The sequence below is a fragment of the Culex quinquefasciatus genome, chromosome 3 (assembly GCF_015732765.1).
Source record: "Culex quinquefasciatus strain JHB chromosome 3, VPISU_Cqui_1.0_pri_paternal, whole genome shotgun sequence".
NCBI classification, from domain to species: Eukaryota; Metazoa; Arthropoda; class Insecta; order Diptera; family Culicidae; genus Culex; species Culex quinquefasciatus.
Genome location: NC_051863.1, coordinates 172,623,692 through 172,641,879, shown reverse-complemented (window position 1 = coordinate 172,641,879; position 18,188 = coordinate 172,623,692). Strand labels below are relative to the sequence as shown.

General features: G+C 35.9%; 2 protein-coding genes across 7 annotated transcripts in view; one reads left to right on the top strand and one right to left on the bottom strand.

Moving 5' to 3' along the window:
- The window catches only part of LOC6052391 (synaptobrevin), a 52,752-nt gene extending 49,864 nt beyond the window's left edge, over positions 1–2,888 (bottom strand). For all 4 annotated transcript variants that reach the window (XM_038260346.1, XM_038260349.1, XM_038260348.1 and 1 more), the window contains exon 1: positions 2,692–2,888. The gene's annotated coding sequence lies outside the window, so the exon portion shown is untranslated. The remainder of the gene's footprint in view (positions 1–2,691) is intronic.
- LOC6053463 (chondroitin sulfate N-acetylgalactosaminyltransferase 1) overlaps positions 1–10,621 on the top strand; it is a 113,814-nt gene extending 103,193 nt beyond the window's left edge. For all 3 annotated transcript variants that reach the window (XM_038260341.1, XM_038260340.1, XM_038260339.1), the window contains exons 3-5: positions 7,627–8,921; positions 8,983–9,131; positions 9,188–10,621. In XM_038260341.1, the coding sequence (XP_038116269.1) occupies positions 7,763–8,921; positions 8,983–9,131; positions 9,188–9,754 (1,875 nt within the window). In that variant the 5' untranslated portion in view covers positions 7,627–7,762 and the 3' untranslated portion in view covers positions 9,755–10,621. The remainder of the gene's footprint in view (positions 1–7,626; positions 8,922–8,982; positions 9,132–9,187) is intronic.
- Positions 10,622–18,188: the final 7,567 nt, after the last annotated feature.

Here is an 18,188-nt window from a genome sequence, read left to right as displayed (position 1 = left end):
CTTAAATTCTTAAATTCTTAAATTCTTAAATTCTTAAATTCTTAAATTCTTAAATTCTTAAATTCTTAAATTCTTAAATTCTTAAATTCTTAAATTTAAATTCTTAAATTCTTAAATTCTTAAATTCTTAAATTCTTAAATTTTTAAATTCTTAAATTCTTAAATTCTTAAATTCTTAAATTCTTAAATCTTAAATTCTTAAATTCTTAAATTCTTAAATTCTTAAATTCTTAAATTCTTAAATTCTTAAATTCTTAAATTTAAATTCTTAAATTCTTAAATTCTTAAATTCTTAAATTCTTAAATTCTTAAATTCTTAAATTCTTAAATTCTTAAATTCTTAAATTCTTAAATTCTTAAATTCTTAAATTCTTAAATTCTTAAATTCTTAAATTCTTAAATTCTTAAATTCTTAAATTCTTAAATTCTTAAATTCTTAAATTCTTAAATTCTTAAATTCTTAAATTCTTAAATTCTTAAATTCTTAAATTCTTAAATTCTTAAATTCTTAAATTCTTAAATTCTTAAATTCTTAAATTCTTAAATTCTTAAATTCTTAAATTCTTAAATTCTTAAATTCTTAAATTCTTAAATTCTTAAATTCTTAAATTCTTAAATTCTTAAATTCTTAAATTCTTAAATTCTTAAATTCTTAAATTCTTAAATTCTTAAATTTTTAAATTCTTAAATTCTTAAATTCTAAAATTCTTATATTATTATATTCTAATATTCTTAAATTCTAAATTTTATAAATTATATTAGAATTCGCCATTTTTGTCTCCACTAATTGTATAATTATGTATTACGATTTTAAAATTTAATTTTTCTTATTTTTGATGTTTTTTTTTCGTATCAATGTTAAACATGTAAATTTTTGATACAGTGGACTCTCTCGTTGTCAATATTGAAGGGACCGTCGAGAGCGGGAGTTATCAAATTATAGAACGAAAAATCAAAGCAATCTATTTGATGGGACTGACAAATTTATTGACAGCTGGAGAAATATTGGTATCGAGAAGATCGACAGCCAGAGAGTCCACTGTATTCTGAACTTACGATTTCTTTAATTTTGAAATTTCTGAATTTTCAATATTTTAAATTTCTGAATTTTTAGTTTATAGACGTTAGATTTTTTGCATTTGACAATTGTTGAATAATTAAATATCTCGTTTTGATTTTAGTTTTCATTTTTGTATTAAGGGATTTTAGAAAACCTGAATTTAAAAAATAAATGAAAATTCATATTCATTTTTTTATATGTTTAAACATTTCACAATTTTGATTTGAAAGTTTAAAAATTGACAAATTCTCAAAAAATCTCAAATTATTTTGTATTCCAAATTTTCCAGGTTTTTCAAATATTCAAACTTTTGAAGTATCGATTATTTTAATATTTGATTTGTAGAATTTTTAATTTATGGTTTTCGGATTGTAAATTGTGTTTTTTTTTAACTATTCTTAATTTTTTGTTAATGGTTTCTTAATTCTCATTTTTGCAATATTTGATTTTTGATTTTGATATCTTAATTTCTGAACTTTTTAATATCTGTGCTTCAACAAAATGTTTATTTTTGATTATATATTTTTAATATTTTTATTTTTGATATATTTTTTAACAACAGAAAACAAAAAGGCAATTAGGGAGCGTTCTTTTATTACGTAACGCAGTTAAATGGAGGGGGGGGAGGTGTTGAAGCCCGTGTTACGCTCTATACATTTTCGTTTTAAATTTGCATGGAATTTTTTTACGAGGGACGGAAAGGGGGTCTAAAAACCTTTTTTTGCGTTAGGCCGTTGCAAATTATTTTCAAAGTTAATGTCGCCCTTCAAACTTTTTTTTTTCGAAAAACTTCAAAATTTTAATGACAATTTATGTTTAATCAACTGAAAACCAGTTAAAATGCATTTTCCCGCGTTTAGAATTATATTTAGCATGTTTGAACTCCTTTGAAAACATTTAAAATTTTCATAAAATACCACTGTACAGTCCCACAAAAAGTTTTTCTTGCGAAAAAAAAATCCGCCAATACCTCGATATTTTAAAACTAATGATTGGAAAGCAACTGTTTGCCTGTAAAATTCATTTAAAACACTTTTTTCATCCAAATGCTGAAACCTGGGCTTGTAATTTCAATTTTTATATTTTTTTTTTTATTATTTTGCCCCCTCCCCCCTCGACTTAGGTCAGAGCCGAAGGACATAAACTTCAAAAAATATTTGCAACGGCCTTACGTAACATAAAAGCGCTCCCTTGAAAAATTTCCAATGTTAATTTATCAAATGCAAAATTATTGCATTTTTTTGCAGAACTGGAAAACAATTCGCTGTGATGATTTCATTATCGCGTACTTGGGCTAGCACCGAAAGTACATATTTACAAAGTGAGACTAGCAGCAAAAAAGGGGGCTTCACTTTGACAAGCACAAGAAAATACGGTTCCACTGGAACAATCCGCCCATCTGGAAGGAATCCAGAATATCAACAACCACACCAAACATTCCGCTGAAGGTAGTGCGCAAATCGAAATTCCTTCAAGTGCTCCGAGGTGGCAAGGGACGGGGAGTGGCCACGGGCGTGGGAATCGATGATAAAAGCAACAAAAAAAAAACGAACGGGATTTTCTGCTGGGTTGACTTTGACACGTAAAGTGACGGTGACTCAATCCAGAGTTCTACAATCGCTACAACTTACCGGAAGTTTGTGCACGCGGGCCAAAGGATAAATGCAACGGGTTGCGCCGGAATTCCGAGAGTGCGGACTGGTCAAAGGTTCACTAGATTTGTACCCCCGGGAAGCACTTTTTCAACGCGAAAATTGCACTTATTTTTTTCTGAAGCGACTTTTGATCACGAACCAAGTTGAACTGACAGCGCAGCGCAGAATGACAGATTGGAAGAGTGAGTTTGCGAGAAGGGGAAAGAAAACGATGAAAACGTAGTTGTCTCGCTTGCACGATGCTCAACATTCGAAAACGCCCAGAGTTAGGCAACCAGCGTGCATGATCTTGGTTGACTTGGGGTGTTCAATCATTCATTTCCATTGAATGTTTATGATTTAAATAAAATACTGCCTTTTTGTTTTTGATATTTTTACCACAACCTAAAAAAGAAAATAGTATTTAACCGGCTCCGTGGCTTAATGGTTACGGCTTCTGTCTCCCAAGCAGAAGGTTCAGGGATCAAATCCCGGTCGGTACCTTTGAAATTTGGAATCAGGATTTTGAATATAATAATAATAAAAACTGAAATGAATCAGGTGGGATTCGAACTCACACCTTTGAATTGGTGGTGGTCTGGGACTGCTAAGCAGTCGGCCATCAGAAGGTCTACACTCTAGCAGTGAATTGATCCGTAGTGTTGAAACATGTTATCTCTTCTTCTCATATTATTAAATACGCGCTGATCCCTGATTTGCCTGAGGGGATTGGAAGTCTAAATATAGATCGAGTTTCCTTCAGATGCTTGCTTCTATGTTTAGGCGGGGCCGAACAATGCCCAGCGACCTCGGAATTGGACCGCAAGGAGCTCTGTCATTCTGGAATGGGTCGTTGGAAGCAGCGCGAGGGCTATCACCACCTAATACCCGGGACTGAGATAAGCTGTATCAGCATTCGGTAAGTACACAGTCTGATACAAATTATACTTTCCCATAATTTCGCTACCGGTTAGCGGGTATTGAATTGGGTCACACACACACACCTAAAAAAGAAAATAGTATTTTATATTATTTTCGAAACACATCTGTAATTGGGTCCTAATGCTTATTTTTCTTAGCACTATGACCCTTTGGAAAAAAAGGAATTAAAATGGATTTTCAACTCAATTTAGAAAAAAAAACAACATCGTGGCCCATCTTGACAGAAAAGGTCCTACTTGACAGTTCGTCTCAGCGGTGGTCCCCTTAATTGATTCATCGTAAAATGTTGTCTTGTCAATTTAAGATTTATGCATTAAAATAAAAAAAGTGATCAGATACGGGTTTGCCGCAATCATAAAATAATAAGTCATACCATAGGACCCATCGGAAACGGTTCAACCGATCTCCGGTGGCCACATCCGGAACCGCATTAGGAACCAACGTAAACTAGTCATGCGACGTATCAAATCTCTTGAATTTCGATGGAGATATATTTTTGCCTTTTGACTAGAGATCCTAAATAGGGAGACTGGTCAAAGTGAATTTGACGCACCCAAACAGACACGAGTTTGACGTATCCAAACGAGCATTTGTCTTTACGCCCAGCAAAACTTATCAGTGTTGCCAAGCTCAAAACATACGTTTCCAGATTGATTTATCTAGCTTAGATCATTCTCCCTATTTAGGGTCTCTGTTTTTGACCGGTTCTCAGGTTCTCCGGTGGCCACATTCGAAGATCATATTTGGCCAACTCCTGGCGCCACTCTTGTGACATATCAAACTTCATGTTTTAAAAAGAGAAGTGTATAACTCATGTCCTCATCCAAAATCAAGAATGGTTTACGCTGTTTCCTGATGCGGTTCCGGATGTGGCCACTTGAGATCGGTGCGACCGGTTTCGATGGGTCCTATGGTATTTAATATTATTCTATGATTGTTTTACATGACTATTCATGGTAGAAAAAAGCGTACCAGTTCACAATTGGATAAATCTGATACTAATTCAAAAAATCCGGATCTTCCATGTCCATGATATCCATGCTGTGCGATTTTTCATCGGATTATTGTTCCTGCGCAGGTGTAAAAACGAAGTACACTCAACCCCCGGTGGTTGGTCACTTTTTCGTTTGGCACTTTTTTCGTTTGTACCCCATAGAGTTATCTACGTGCGCATGTATTGCGTGTTTGTACACGAAGGGTTTTTTGGTTAAAATTTGTACCCACCTGCAAAAACTAATGGTAAGATAGTGTGCGTGAGATCGGGCTTAGATAGCTAGGTTGGTCAAAATCAAACTAAAAAGTCACGAACTGTCACTTTTTACACGGCGCTTACGAACACTATCAAAACAAACGTTTGGTAGCGAGTGTGAACACCGTGTAAAAGGGGTGTCAAAGTTACCCCGATCGTTTGACAATAGTTGGTGTCAAACCATCGGGGTTTGTGTGTATAACAATTGATAGACTGCGCGAAACCATGTTGCGGTAATTGGGTACTAAAGCCCTATGTCAATTCTTATGTACAACGGTAAAAAACACGATTAAAAACCATTTCTGATCACTTTTTTAAATTTTAATGTAAAATTTTTTTTTGACAAGACAACATTTTTTCGATGGATCTACTATGGTCTCCTTGGAACGAGCTGTCAAGTAGGAGCTTTTCTGTCAAGAAGGACCGCGAGGATAATTTTTCAAAATTGATTTAAAAATCCATTTTAAACTCTTTGTGGTCGTACAAAGGGTCATTGTACTCAGAAAAATAAGCTTTATCACTGTAAACAATAATATCAGCAATCTAAGCTTCATTTTAGGACCCAATTGGGCCACTATGTTTGTACATAAAAATGGCATAGGGCTTTAGAAACAAAAACAGCCTAAATTGATAATTTTGTAATTTGGAAATTTTTACCATTAAACAAAATTCTTCATTTTAATTAAAATTCAAATTTGGTTTATGTTTTATGTTTTATGTTTTATGTTTTATGTTTTATGTTTTATGTTTTATGTTTTATGTTTTATGTTTTATGTTTTATGTTTTATGTTTTATGTTTTATGTTTTATGTTTTATGTTTTATGTTTTATGTTTTATGTTTTATGTTTTATGTTTTATGTTTTATGTTTTATGTTTTATGTTTTATGTTTTATGTTTATGTTTATGTTTTATGTCTTATGTTTATGTTTATGTTTTATGTTTTATGTTTTATGTTTTATGTTTTATGTTTTATGTTTTATGTTTATGTTTTATGTTTATGTTTATGTTTTATGTTTATGTTTTATGTTTATGTTTTATGTTTTATGTTTTATGTTTTATGTTTATGTTTTATGTTTTATGTTTTATGTTTTATGTTTTATGTTTTATGTTTTATGTTTATGTTTTATGTTTTATGTTTTATGTTTTATGTTTATGTTTTATGTTTTATGTTTATGTTTTATGTTTTATGTTTTATGTTTTATGTTTTATGTTTTATGTTTTATGTTTTATGTTTATGTTTTATGTTTTATGTTTATGTTTTATGTTTTATGTTTTATGTTTATGTTTTATGTTTTATGTTTTATGTTTTATGTTTTATGTTTTATGTTTTATGTTTTATGTTTATGTTTTATGTTTTATGTTTTATGTTTTATGTTTTATGTTTTATGTTTATGTTTTATGTTTTATGTTTTATGTTTTATGTTTTATGTTTTATGTTTTATGTTTTATGTTTTATGTTTTATGTTTTATGTTTTATGTTTTATGTTTTATGTTTTATGTTTTATGTTTTATGTTTTATGTTTTTTGGATAAAATCAAATGTTTATGCAAACAATTTTTTAATGTAATATTAATTTTTTTTTTAAATTCAGAAAATTTGCTATAAAATTGTCTAAGATACATTGAAGATTGGACCTCTGGTTGATGAGATACAGCGGCTTAAAGAAATAGAAACAGGAAAATTGAAGTTTTCGAAGTCTCACCCAAACAGCCCACCATTTTCTAATGTCGATATCTCAGCAGCTAATGGTCCGATTTTCAATGTTAAAACATGAAACATTCGTGAAATTTTCCGAACTTTTTGAAAAAAATATTTTGATTTTTTTTTAATCAAGACTAAACTTTTAAAAGGGCCAAACATTGAATATTACGCAAATTTAAAATGCTAGACTTGATTTAAAAAATTGTTTTAGGACACTATTTTTTAAATAAAAAAAAAACTGCAAATATTTCGCTAAAATCAAACTTTCGGTTGCTATATCATGAGAGTGGATCCCTTTATCAAAAAATCTGTAAGTTACGTTTGGATTACAAATTCAATTTGACATAAAAAATGGAGGTAATTTTTTTTTGTATAACATTTAATTTTTTTTTTCCAAAAATCACTATTTTTTCAAAAAATTATTTCTCGGTGGCAGATTTATTGACCATGTTTCTCTATAAGTTCTCTATAAGCAAAAGTTGCTGGTTTTTCTCGAAACTCAAAAAATACATATTTTAGGAAATTGAGTTTTTGTGTAAAAATAGTTGTTTAGTTTTTTTCCGTGTTCCTATTTTTCTCAATAGTCTTCAACAATACCTACAACTTTGCCCAAGACACCAAATTGATCATAAAATTCACTCAAAAGTTACAGCTGTTTGAATATTTACGTACCATTTTTGTATGGACATCAGCCAAAATTGTATGGAGACTTGTATGGGTGAACCGATGAGACAAAATAGCTTCTTTGGTCACAGGGAAGGCCCCCACAAAGTTTGAGCCAAATTAAAAAATACAAAAAATAAAAATGGTTGAAATCGGCCGGTTTCGTAGAGAGTTGCTCAAATGTGTATTACGATATCCAGGAAATGGAAGCGACTTTCCAAAATGATGTTAAGGCATCTTCTAGTGTTTGTTCAGTAAAACATCAGCATTAACTCATGGTCGACCAAAATGGTCGTTGTCACAAAATAGCACACAATCGACGGAATATAGACTAGCCATTTTACTAACATTCCCTCCCTTATCTTCATCTCTTCCAGACCTGCCACTAACCCCCACATGCCTCCCCCGTTGATCGCATCTCGATGAGCCCTTTGGACCACTCCCGGAAGTGGTGGTCGTTACCATCGGTAGACAGCAGCGCTGCTTCGGCGTCTTCGCCTTCACGATCTCACCATGGTTCGCATGGCCGGTTCGAAGCTGCTGGCCCGGCTTCTGCTGCTGATCTCGTCGGTGACGCTGATCTCGCTGCTGGCGCTGACCCGATGTGGCCTTGGCGGGCTGATCGCCACCGAGAACGGCGGGGGGCTGGTCAGTGCGAATATGGGCGGTCCGGTGGGAATTGGTGGCGATGAGGAGTACGCCGCGGGTGGAGGGAGTTCCGGAGTGCGGGAACTTTCAGCCGATAGGAATGAACAGCAGAGTGGATACCTGCAGATGTTGCAGCAGCGGGAGGAGGAGAACATCAAGGAGGTCGCGAAGCTGACGGCGGAGATTAAGGCACTCAAGTTGCAGATCCTGCAGCTGAAAAATGCTGCCGGGCAGCAGCTTCCGTCGAGTGAGGTGATCAACGGAAGTGGGGTGGTGCTGAACTCACCTCAGACGCCGACGTTGCACGACTGTTCGGCGTTTATCCGAAGACAGGTTGGTTCGGCGGAGATTCTGCATGGTCTACCGCTGAACAATGAGTACGAGTTGGTACCATTTAACCACTTCACCTTTAGTCGGGTGTATCCGATCGAGTTGGGACTGGGGAAGCGTGTAGTCGAGAAACCCATTGGGTACAAACGGAGAGACATCTTAGGCGCTTTGAACAAGGCGATCGAGACGCTGAATCGAAACATAACCACAAACATGCTCAAGTATACGTTGGATGATTTTACGGAGGGCATCTACCGGAATGAGCCGACAACGGGGACGCAGTACGAGTTATACTTTAGGACAAAAGACGTGAACAAAACGTCATCGAGCAGTGGTCAGCAGCATCAGCACGGTGACCACAGCCAGCACGGCACGACGAAACTGGTCGTGATGCGGCCGTTTGCACCGCTTCAAACCATCCAGATGGAAGCGTACCCGAAGCAGCAGGAGAAGGAACTGATCCATATCATACTGCCACTGTCCGGCCGGACGTCGACCTTCCAGAGCTTCATGGACAAGTACGTCAAGATTGCGCTGAAACACGACAAGCGTGTCCACCTGACGGTGGTTTACTTTGGAGAGGATGGGCTTTCGGAGGCGCGCTCTATCATGAGCCGGGTCATCGGGATGAAGAACTCCGGTGGTAACTCGTCGAACCTGAAGCTGCTGGCGTTGAACGAAACGTTCTCGAGGGGTGAGTGAGGGCGAGGGTTTGGGGAGAGGTTGAGTCACTGACGCTTTGTTTCTTCCAACAGCCAAGGCCCTCCGAGTTGGTGCTGAGAAAGTCTGGAGCAGCAATGTAAATAAGGACAAGGACGTGCTGCTGTTCATGTGTGATGTAGATGTAGTGTTTAGTGCTAAATTTTTAGATAGATGCCGTTGGAACACCAAGCCAAACAAGAAGGTGAGCTGCGTTCCCACCTTTTTGTAGCGATCTTTACGACGAGGGTTTTTTTGCAGGTCTACTACCCGGTGGTGTTCAGCTTGTACAATCCGCACGTGGTGTACACGTTGCAGGGCAAGGAAGTTCCGCCGGAGACGGACCAGTTGCTCATCTCGAAGGATTCGGGGTTTTGGAGGGATTTTGGGTACGGCATGACGTGCCAGTACCGGTCGGATTTCCTGAAGGTGCGAGGCTTCGACGAGGAGATCATCGGTTGGGGTGGTGAGGACGTGATGCTGTACCGGAAGTACGTCCGGTCACACATCAAGGTGATTCGGGCGACGGATCCGGGTATCTTTCACATCTGGCATCCGAAGATCTGCAGCGGGGAGGCCGCTGGACAGAAGCTATCGGTGGATCAGTACCGGGCTTGCATTCGGTCGAGGGCGCTGAACGAAGCATCGCACGCACAGCTAGGGTTCCTGGCCTTCCGGGACGATATCGTGGCGAACGAGGGAAAGATTTTGGCGGGGGTGAAACAGGTGGGAAATTCCAGTAAGGTGAGACACAAGGTTACTAAATACGGTGGGAGCGGAGCAGGCAAGTCGAAGGCTCCGACAAACAACCGGAAGAGCAGCACATGATCTTTCATGATACAGCATCAGGAGAGCATTTGGAGGATCGAGTTCTAGGGTAGAATTTAGGACCAATAAAAAGTAGAGGTTAGGTCAAGCGACGGTAGGATTCCTGATGTTTGTAAACAAACGTGCTCCTTTTCGGTTTTGAGGTTAGGTTTTGTACCACACAGAGATTTTGTACAGACTCGTAGCAACCGAAAACACATTCCACATTTTTTCTAGCTTTATCGATTGATCGAAGCGATCGACACTTTTTAGAACAAATTTAGTACGAAACATTCCAGCGGTGACACTCGTCGCCGGCTCAATTTGACAGATAACTAGAATCGAGTGAGCACGATATCAAAGGGAGGGAAGGCAGGAGGGAAGCGGATAGCGATTAAATCATTTTTCCTCTGTGACACCTCTCGGTTACACCTTACTACACGGTTTGATTGGTGAGCGCCGGAAGTGTCCGGTGTCGTAAATAGAGCGCGTTACAAAAAAGAGCTCTAGTTTAGAACTGCTGCTGCGGCCACTGGCGTAATTAAGGTTTATGATTTGTGGTGACGTTATCGTTAGTTTATCAGAGTTTATTTAGCGTGCGCGTACGCGCGGGAAAATATGCTCATTTCGAAGTGACCTGAAGCCGAACCGTCATTAGTTCCATTGCCAAAAAGACAATTTAATGTGGTTGAAAAAAAAACACGAATGTTTGTTGAATTGAGAATCGTTTTTTTGTTTGGGTGAGTGCGGCGAACGCAGAATTGTTGGTTTTTTTTTTACGCGTCATGGGCGATCTGTTGTAAATATGTAGGAAATTCTTGGAATTAATCAAAAGATGACAAAAGGCAGAATAGAACGAATAAAATTTCTCCAGATATTGGAAATTTATGACCGATGTTTACTTGCACTGCACTTTGATGACCGCCATCTAAAGTTTGATGACATTTTTCAGTGGCAATCTGTGAAGGATGGTAAGTAGTGACTAATTCCGCATAACAGTGTAACATGACAGATGCTGCATGTTTACTTTACACGCTGATCAAATTTACTGAAAACAATGGTTTACAATTCCTCATAAAATCCGGTGACCTCAGGACAACTTCCGTCTCTAAAGGCACACATGAACTCATAAATTTTAATATTTTACACCTCTCGTTGTACCAACGAACTCCCACTGCTTTGCATGCTGGAAGTCCATATTAATTGTTATCATCTCATCCGTCTGGCTGACTCTTTTTTTTCGGCAACTCGACTGTTGCCTTTTGACTCCCGGCGGTCGTCAAAGCAACCACAATTCTTTTTTTCGGGCCCAGCTCCGACCTTTTGTTTCGGTTCCGCTACTGTAGGCAAATTAAATGGCCGCCTGCGATGACAAACTTTTCACAGCCGAAGGTCATCAACTCGTGATCGTAGCTGGCGTTGACAGTTGGTGGCATGTGGCAAATTTTCGTCGTTTTTCAAGGCCCTGGGAAGTGCTGACCCTTGGAGTTCCGCAGCCACGGCAACCCTTCTTAACGAGGGGGTGGTGGGGAGGGGTTGCCAGCTTCGTTCGAGAGTATCAATCATCTCGAACCGTAGTCATGCTTAATCAACGATTTGTTGAACCGGAATGAGTTTCGGTGCAAGCTCGCTGAAATTGATTACCGCATGACTTGACGCCATCTTTTTTCAGCGTTGCGTTCATGCGTACTGTCAGAATGTGACAATTGCGACACAGTCACTGTGTATTTTTTGTTGACACTCTGAGAGATTGCTTCAATAGAGACGTATTATTTTTCCGCTAGATAAGCATGAAGAGCGTGCGATTATTTTTCATTTCACGCGTTCACGAACGTCGTGCAGTGAAGCGAACTGTCAACGACCGGGGGGTGCGCAAATAATTGCTGCAGTATTTTGGAGCACTGAGGCGTTTTTTTTTCGACGGCGGTCAAACAATCAAGTGTCCGTTTAGTTCCGGTTGGGTTATGCTTCGGGATGGAGACACGGAAAAAATAATTGAAATTCAAAATATGCATTGTCGTGCCCCTTGGTCCTTGGTCAAATTGGTCCTACAAAAACCATTATCTGCCAAAGTTGACAATTCACCACTTTTTTCCGTGACTTTATTCCCAATTTATCCCCCGAAATTCGTACGTGTCAACGTACTTGCGTAATACATACACACTATTCTTTTGTTGTCCGTTCAACAATGTCATTATTCTGACCTCCCCAGCTCTTTCACCAGAAAATCCCCCGGAACCAAACAAAAAAACTACTCTATTATGAAAGAGGCTGCTTTTCAATTTTCCAGAGACATGACCAAAGAGCTCCCCAAATTGGCAGTGTCACGAAATAATTAAATATTTAAATGCCTCCGGAAGAATGGGAGTTTCGATCCCCTCGGAAAACCACATCGGATGTAGTTGAAAGGGGGAGAGGATGGAAAAATACCGTTTCGGGACCAGGTTGAGCAGTCCCACGTGGCCACTTGAAACCCCTGGATGGGTCACGCAAATGGCTAGGCTACAACGTGACTGGAGTCCATTGTCCTTTCTTTATTTTGCAGATTTTGAAGCGGTTTGCATGAAGAAGACTGCGGTCAGGTGCGCTGCGAAGCTTGACGTTTTGGTTCTTTGTACTTTGTCTTAACCTTTAATAACCTATTCTTGGAATAGATTAAGCTAGCGGGATCGTCTAGATTAGCTGGGATAAAAAGAATCGTTTGTTACACACTTGCTGAAATTTCCCATGAATAAGTCGTTCTGCGTTTTCATAACATAACATCGTACATAATATCATAACATAACTTAACATAACATATTTGCACAAAAAAAAATAAAAAAAACAGAAAAGTACAAAAGTACAAAAAACAATAGTACAAAAGTACAAAAGTACAAAAGTACAAAAGTACAAAAGTACAAAAGTACAAAAGTACAAAAGTACAAAAGTACAAAAGTACAAAAGTACAAAAGTACAAAAGTACAAAAGTACAAAAGTACAAAAGTACAAAAGTACAAAAGTACAAAAGTACAAAAGTACAAAAGTACAAAAGTCAACAAGAGGTTAAACTAACAATTAATTCTACAGATAATTAAAAAAAACCTAGTTTTCGGAAATCTTGAAAAATTTGAAAATCACAGTTCTACTACGTCAACTTTGGCCGCTCAGAGCCTCACCAGTGGTAAACTTCTTTGTTGCGTGGGTGGCGATGGCACTAACGAGCCGCTAGAGAAGAACAACTTTTTCTCCTCGATTTGCATTTATACATCGGTGGAGGCCATCGAACCGGAGCAAAAAAAAAATCCTCGCAAAATCGAAGGCTGTCGTCTTTGTCAGTGCTTGATGACAGCGGCACGTCAAACTTTGGGCTGATGAAATTTTTGCGACACGTGACGAAAAGCGGATGAATATTGTAACGAAAAAGGATATATTTGCATAACTTTAGTATTTGTTTGAAATGTAATAAATAGTTTATGAATTTCGCAAAAAGTTATAATTCGAAATTGTGTTAGAATAATGCAACTAAATAAACTTTAAAAGATAATAAACTAAACAAGTTGATGACCCCGGACAGCGAAGCATTGCAGCTGGTGGCATGTCAAGGCTTTACGGCCGAGTTGATTTAGTTTACGATCTGTGAATTCTTGGCACGCACTTGCCACGCCAATTAAGGTTAGTGTTTTTGTGGCTGTGGCTTCTGAGCTGATGGTAGAAATTTGCAGATTTGTTAGAGATTTGGAAAGCAAGTTTTAGGTATAATCAATTAGAAGCAATTTAAAAAAAAAACATTTTAAAATTAGGTTGAAGCATTATGCTATATGTTTTCTTAAATAATAAAAAAAAAACAATCAATTAGTTCGTCCACCCCAGGAACTCCCAAATCCGCAAAATGCTTTGCGCCTAAAATATTCTCTATAAAATTTTATTCATTAAAAAAAGACCTATTATTAAAATCACGTATATTTATGGCTTTAAACTTGATTGAACTATTTTATTTAAAATAATAATTCAATTTTGCGTTAAAAACCGGCATCTGGAGCAAATCAGGACAAAAGTAACGAATTAAGACAGCTGTTTAAGCTATTTTTTGGATAACGTTCTGATTGTTTTGATTGTTTTCGTTTACAACAGAACAGAACAAAACAATTAGTACACCGATTTCCAAATTTATTGCTCTAATATCTCCTGTACCTATTCAGAATGCAGTTCTTATAATCCGCAGTTGGTGGTAGTGACTTAAAGATAATTTTTAAAATATGTTTTAAATATAAAACATAAAGCTCTACATTTATCCAAAGTGTTACATTGTCTGGCATAATTTTATTTGTTTTCGTTTCCTGTTTTTTTAAACAGTTTTAATGAAATTGTTTAAGATTATGATTATGAAAGAGATTAAGATTATGAAATAAATAAATTAAAAAAAAATAAATTTAAAATTGGGGTTCATTTAAATTCCAAAGCACATCAGACCGGGAATTCCCGAATCCTGGGACTTTTTTTTATAATTTTTCCCGGGAATTCCCGAAATAAAAAAAAAAAAACAAATCAAATTTTGTTTTTGATTTTCAGGTTTGGTTGTGGAAATAGATGAACAGTTGAATACCTCAAAATCGATAATAATGTTAAAGCATTATAATTTGTATTTGGCATATAACGAAGTTGACTTTATAGCTGTCGGCCACCATTGCTAGTACCAACCACTAGTGTCTTCTTTTTAACTACAAGGACTTCGCCGGCCCTGGGCTCATGAGCACGGCACGGAGCGACGGCGCCGGATACCCATGTTTACACTTAGAATTTTAGAGCGCCCACCGCGGGATTCGAACCAACAACCTCTGGATTGTGAGTCCAGTGCGCGGTCCGATTGACCCACACGGGCGGGACGAAATTCGGCATTAATCAGCTGTTTAGCCATTGTTTTTGCACGATGTTTTGAATGAACAGGAACAGAAAAAATAATTCCACAGAACACCGATTTCCAAATTCATTGCCCTAAAATCACCTTACTTATTCAGACTGTATTCCTGTTTTTTCCTAGTTGGTAGTAACTTTAAGATAATTTGTAAAATATGTTTTTTTTTGTGAAAGTTGAATTTTCAGTACTGGTATCAATAAGATTTATTTTTATATATTTTTTATTTTAACGGCGAATTTATTTAACACATGGATGTTTGCAAAAAATCCATTCAAATGGCGTTTATCCGGGACTGCAAAAAAAAAAAAAAAAAAAAATAGCAGCTTATTGTAAAGCTTAATTTTTCCAGCACTAGTCGTATTTCTAGATAACTTTTTCAAAACAACCAATGCGCCAAGAGTTCCCTATGTACATATGACATTTTGGAAAAGTAATCGATGTTTATCCGATAGATATACGACTCGTGCTGAAAAAATCTTCTTTTTGCCACTTGTTGCATAACATTTTATTTTATAAAATATGAAATTCAAAACATATCTAAAATTTTACATTGACTGGTGTCATTTTATTTGTTGTCGCATCTTATTTTTTTAAAGATATTTTCAATTGTAGTTTATTTGAAATCCAAAGCACAACAGTGAACAAAAAAAATCATTTAAGCTATTTAAAAACTGTCATCCTTGTTTAGATTGCAGTGTAGATTATTACCAATTAATATGATTGAGCTAATTCTATGATTTAAAGCTTGAAAAACAAAACAAATATAATGAAAACATAGATTGTATTACTGCTTCAAAAATTTCCCGGGATCCCGGGAATTCCCTAGATTTCAAGAGGGAAATACAAAACCCGATAAATTTGGACGTGACATTGTTTAAAAAATCATCAAAAATCATTTAATTCAATAATGACAAAAGAGTTTTGTTAAAAGTCCTGATTATAGAAAACAGTAAAATTTACCCATTTGTTTTCGAGATTTTTAATAAACATCTCGAAAACAAATGTATAAATTCTCATATAACGAGAGAGCTTCTAGATCCAGTGTTCCCACGAGTCAAGATTATTAATTTTATTTAAAACATATACTGGGGTTGGCCACGCAAAGTCCACGCAGTGTTTTTGAAAAAAAGTTTTATCAGTTTAGAAGTTTAGAAAAATAGTTGCGTTAAAAATTCTTAGTTTAAATTCCGGGGTGACTTTGATAGTCATAGTTTATCTTGTCAAAATCAGATTTGAGGTGTTCAAACTTTATTTTCATGTCAAATGTAACACCACTAAGGTTCTTAAGGTAGTTTTAATAAAAAAAAACAATGTTTTTATTGAGTTAACAAAGTTTATAAGCTTTTTTAATAAAATAGGGTAGAGTAGTCATCAATGAGACACGGGGAACAATGATAAAATGGCTCTCACAAGTCGTAGTTTCAACCAATCAGGCTCATAATTGGGGGAAAGGTGTGTCTACTGGATACACGTCTGCCATTATAGTGGCTTTGGTTATGAAAAGTTATTCATAAATGTTTGATTCTGGGATGTAAAAGTAAATTATGGACAAAAATTACTTTTTCGCTTGTAGGCTGCCATTAACACCAAAACTAATATTTCTTCAAATTTCTTTCGACGTTCCATAGGGATTGAGTTGGGCTACAATGTCCTTTCATTAGGTTTGGCCAAAATTTAGAATATACCCAGTATCCAGGACTGTCTCATTGTTCCCCACTCATTTCAGCTCATGGGTAACAATGAGACACTTTGATTTTTCTTCATTAAACTTTTCAAAATCTATGGAAATCTTTCGAAACATGAATTAAAAGTGATTTTTGGTATATTTATTGAGTTTTAACTTCATTCAACCAAAAATACTAAGTTATTTGGTATAAATATACGGATTTTACAAAATTTAAATACTTTTTAGTATAACTTTTGTTAATTAAAGTTTCATGTTGGCAAAATTGCTCTAAAATGTTCAAGGCAAGTTACCTGCAATGGAACAATACAATAACATGATGTTTTACTAGAAAAATCTTGATTTTCGTAGTGTGTCTCATTGTTCCCCAGCTGTCTCATTGTTCCTGCCAAGTGCGTCTACAATGAGACAGTTGAATAACTTTGGCTGTAGATGTCGGATCGATCTCATATTTTGGTCAATGTTAGAACACATCAAAGGAAAGAAAATGCAACAAAAAGCTCATTAAAACATGCTGATGAAAAAATGAGAAAAATCTTTGAAAGTTGAAAACCAAAAGTGTCTCATTGATGACTACCCTACCCTACATATAAATTTAAGGTAAATTTGTTAAAAAGTCGGATTTTTTTCTATAATTTGTTAAAACTAGTTTGGTTTAAACAATTATCAATTTATATTGCATTTACATAATACTGAATTCAAAGCATGAATCACAAGGTTTTACATTTTACATGAAATTTTGTTCAACTGAAATTGCCTATAAATTTGGAGATTTCTTTTGAATTGTGTTTGAAACACATATTATTTCTTATTTACAAATCCAAAAATGCATTCCGATTCAAAATCATGTTCATTGCGAAAACCATGACACTTTGAGAAGTTTAAAATAATGACTATCATCAACGTTTTTTTTATTAAAGTTAACTAATTTTTTAAACTTTTCAAAATTTTATGAAAAGTTCTTCTTGAGGTACTTTGAACACTTCTCTACTACGGTCAGTATAATTCCAAACCATTCTGTACGTATTTAATTTGTACTCTACATTTTGCGAAACCTATCAAAGTCTCCATGTTTTATGGTACCAGAATTAATAAGAAAATGGTTTTAAATAATCTACACAGTAAACAAATTCATGGTAATATTATACGTGGGAAGGGGTGCGTCTTTTATGTGAGATATTTTTTTTATTTTACCTCCGAAAATGTGTAATTTTACAACTTTTCTGGTGTAATGTCCCTTTTCCAGTCTAAATTGAGGTAAAATTACATCATAAAAGAGGTAATATTTTGCCTTCCAAATTTACAAAAAAATTACTGTGCAGTGTTTCAAAAGTCTAAGTCACTACTGTTTCTACTATCCGCTTGCTTCACTATTCCTAAGTAAATCAGAACTTTTATTTCCCTTCAAATATACTTATAATCATCTAATCACTATTCCCAAACCAAAGCCAAAAATCTGCGCGGTCACGGAGCCTCTCCCCTAATTCGCCATGGATTCGGTTTGTGTTTGGTTAGGTCGTCGGCCATCAACGGCGAGTCAACTCCCCTCAGGTGTAACCAGAACTAACACGAAATTAGCAATTCACCACCCTGAACGACCAACGCACATCATGAACTCTCCCGCGCTAATGTTCTGAACCAGGTAGCGCAAGATAATGACAGGTGTAAGCGGCGGGCTCTCTGGTCTGGTTGATTCCCCGATGCTGCGTACGTGAACTCAAAGTGGGGAACCTGTGATGTGGGAAGGGCAAGTCGCCTACGTTCATTAATTGATAAAATTTAAGTAGTTCCAAAAATATCTTTGTTTTTACGCCTAAAAACTACTTTAAACTTGAATATAAAGCTTTTTACAAAGAATTTAACGAAGCAACTAGACA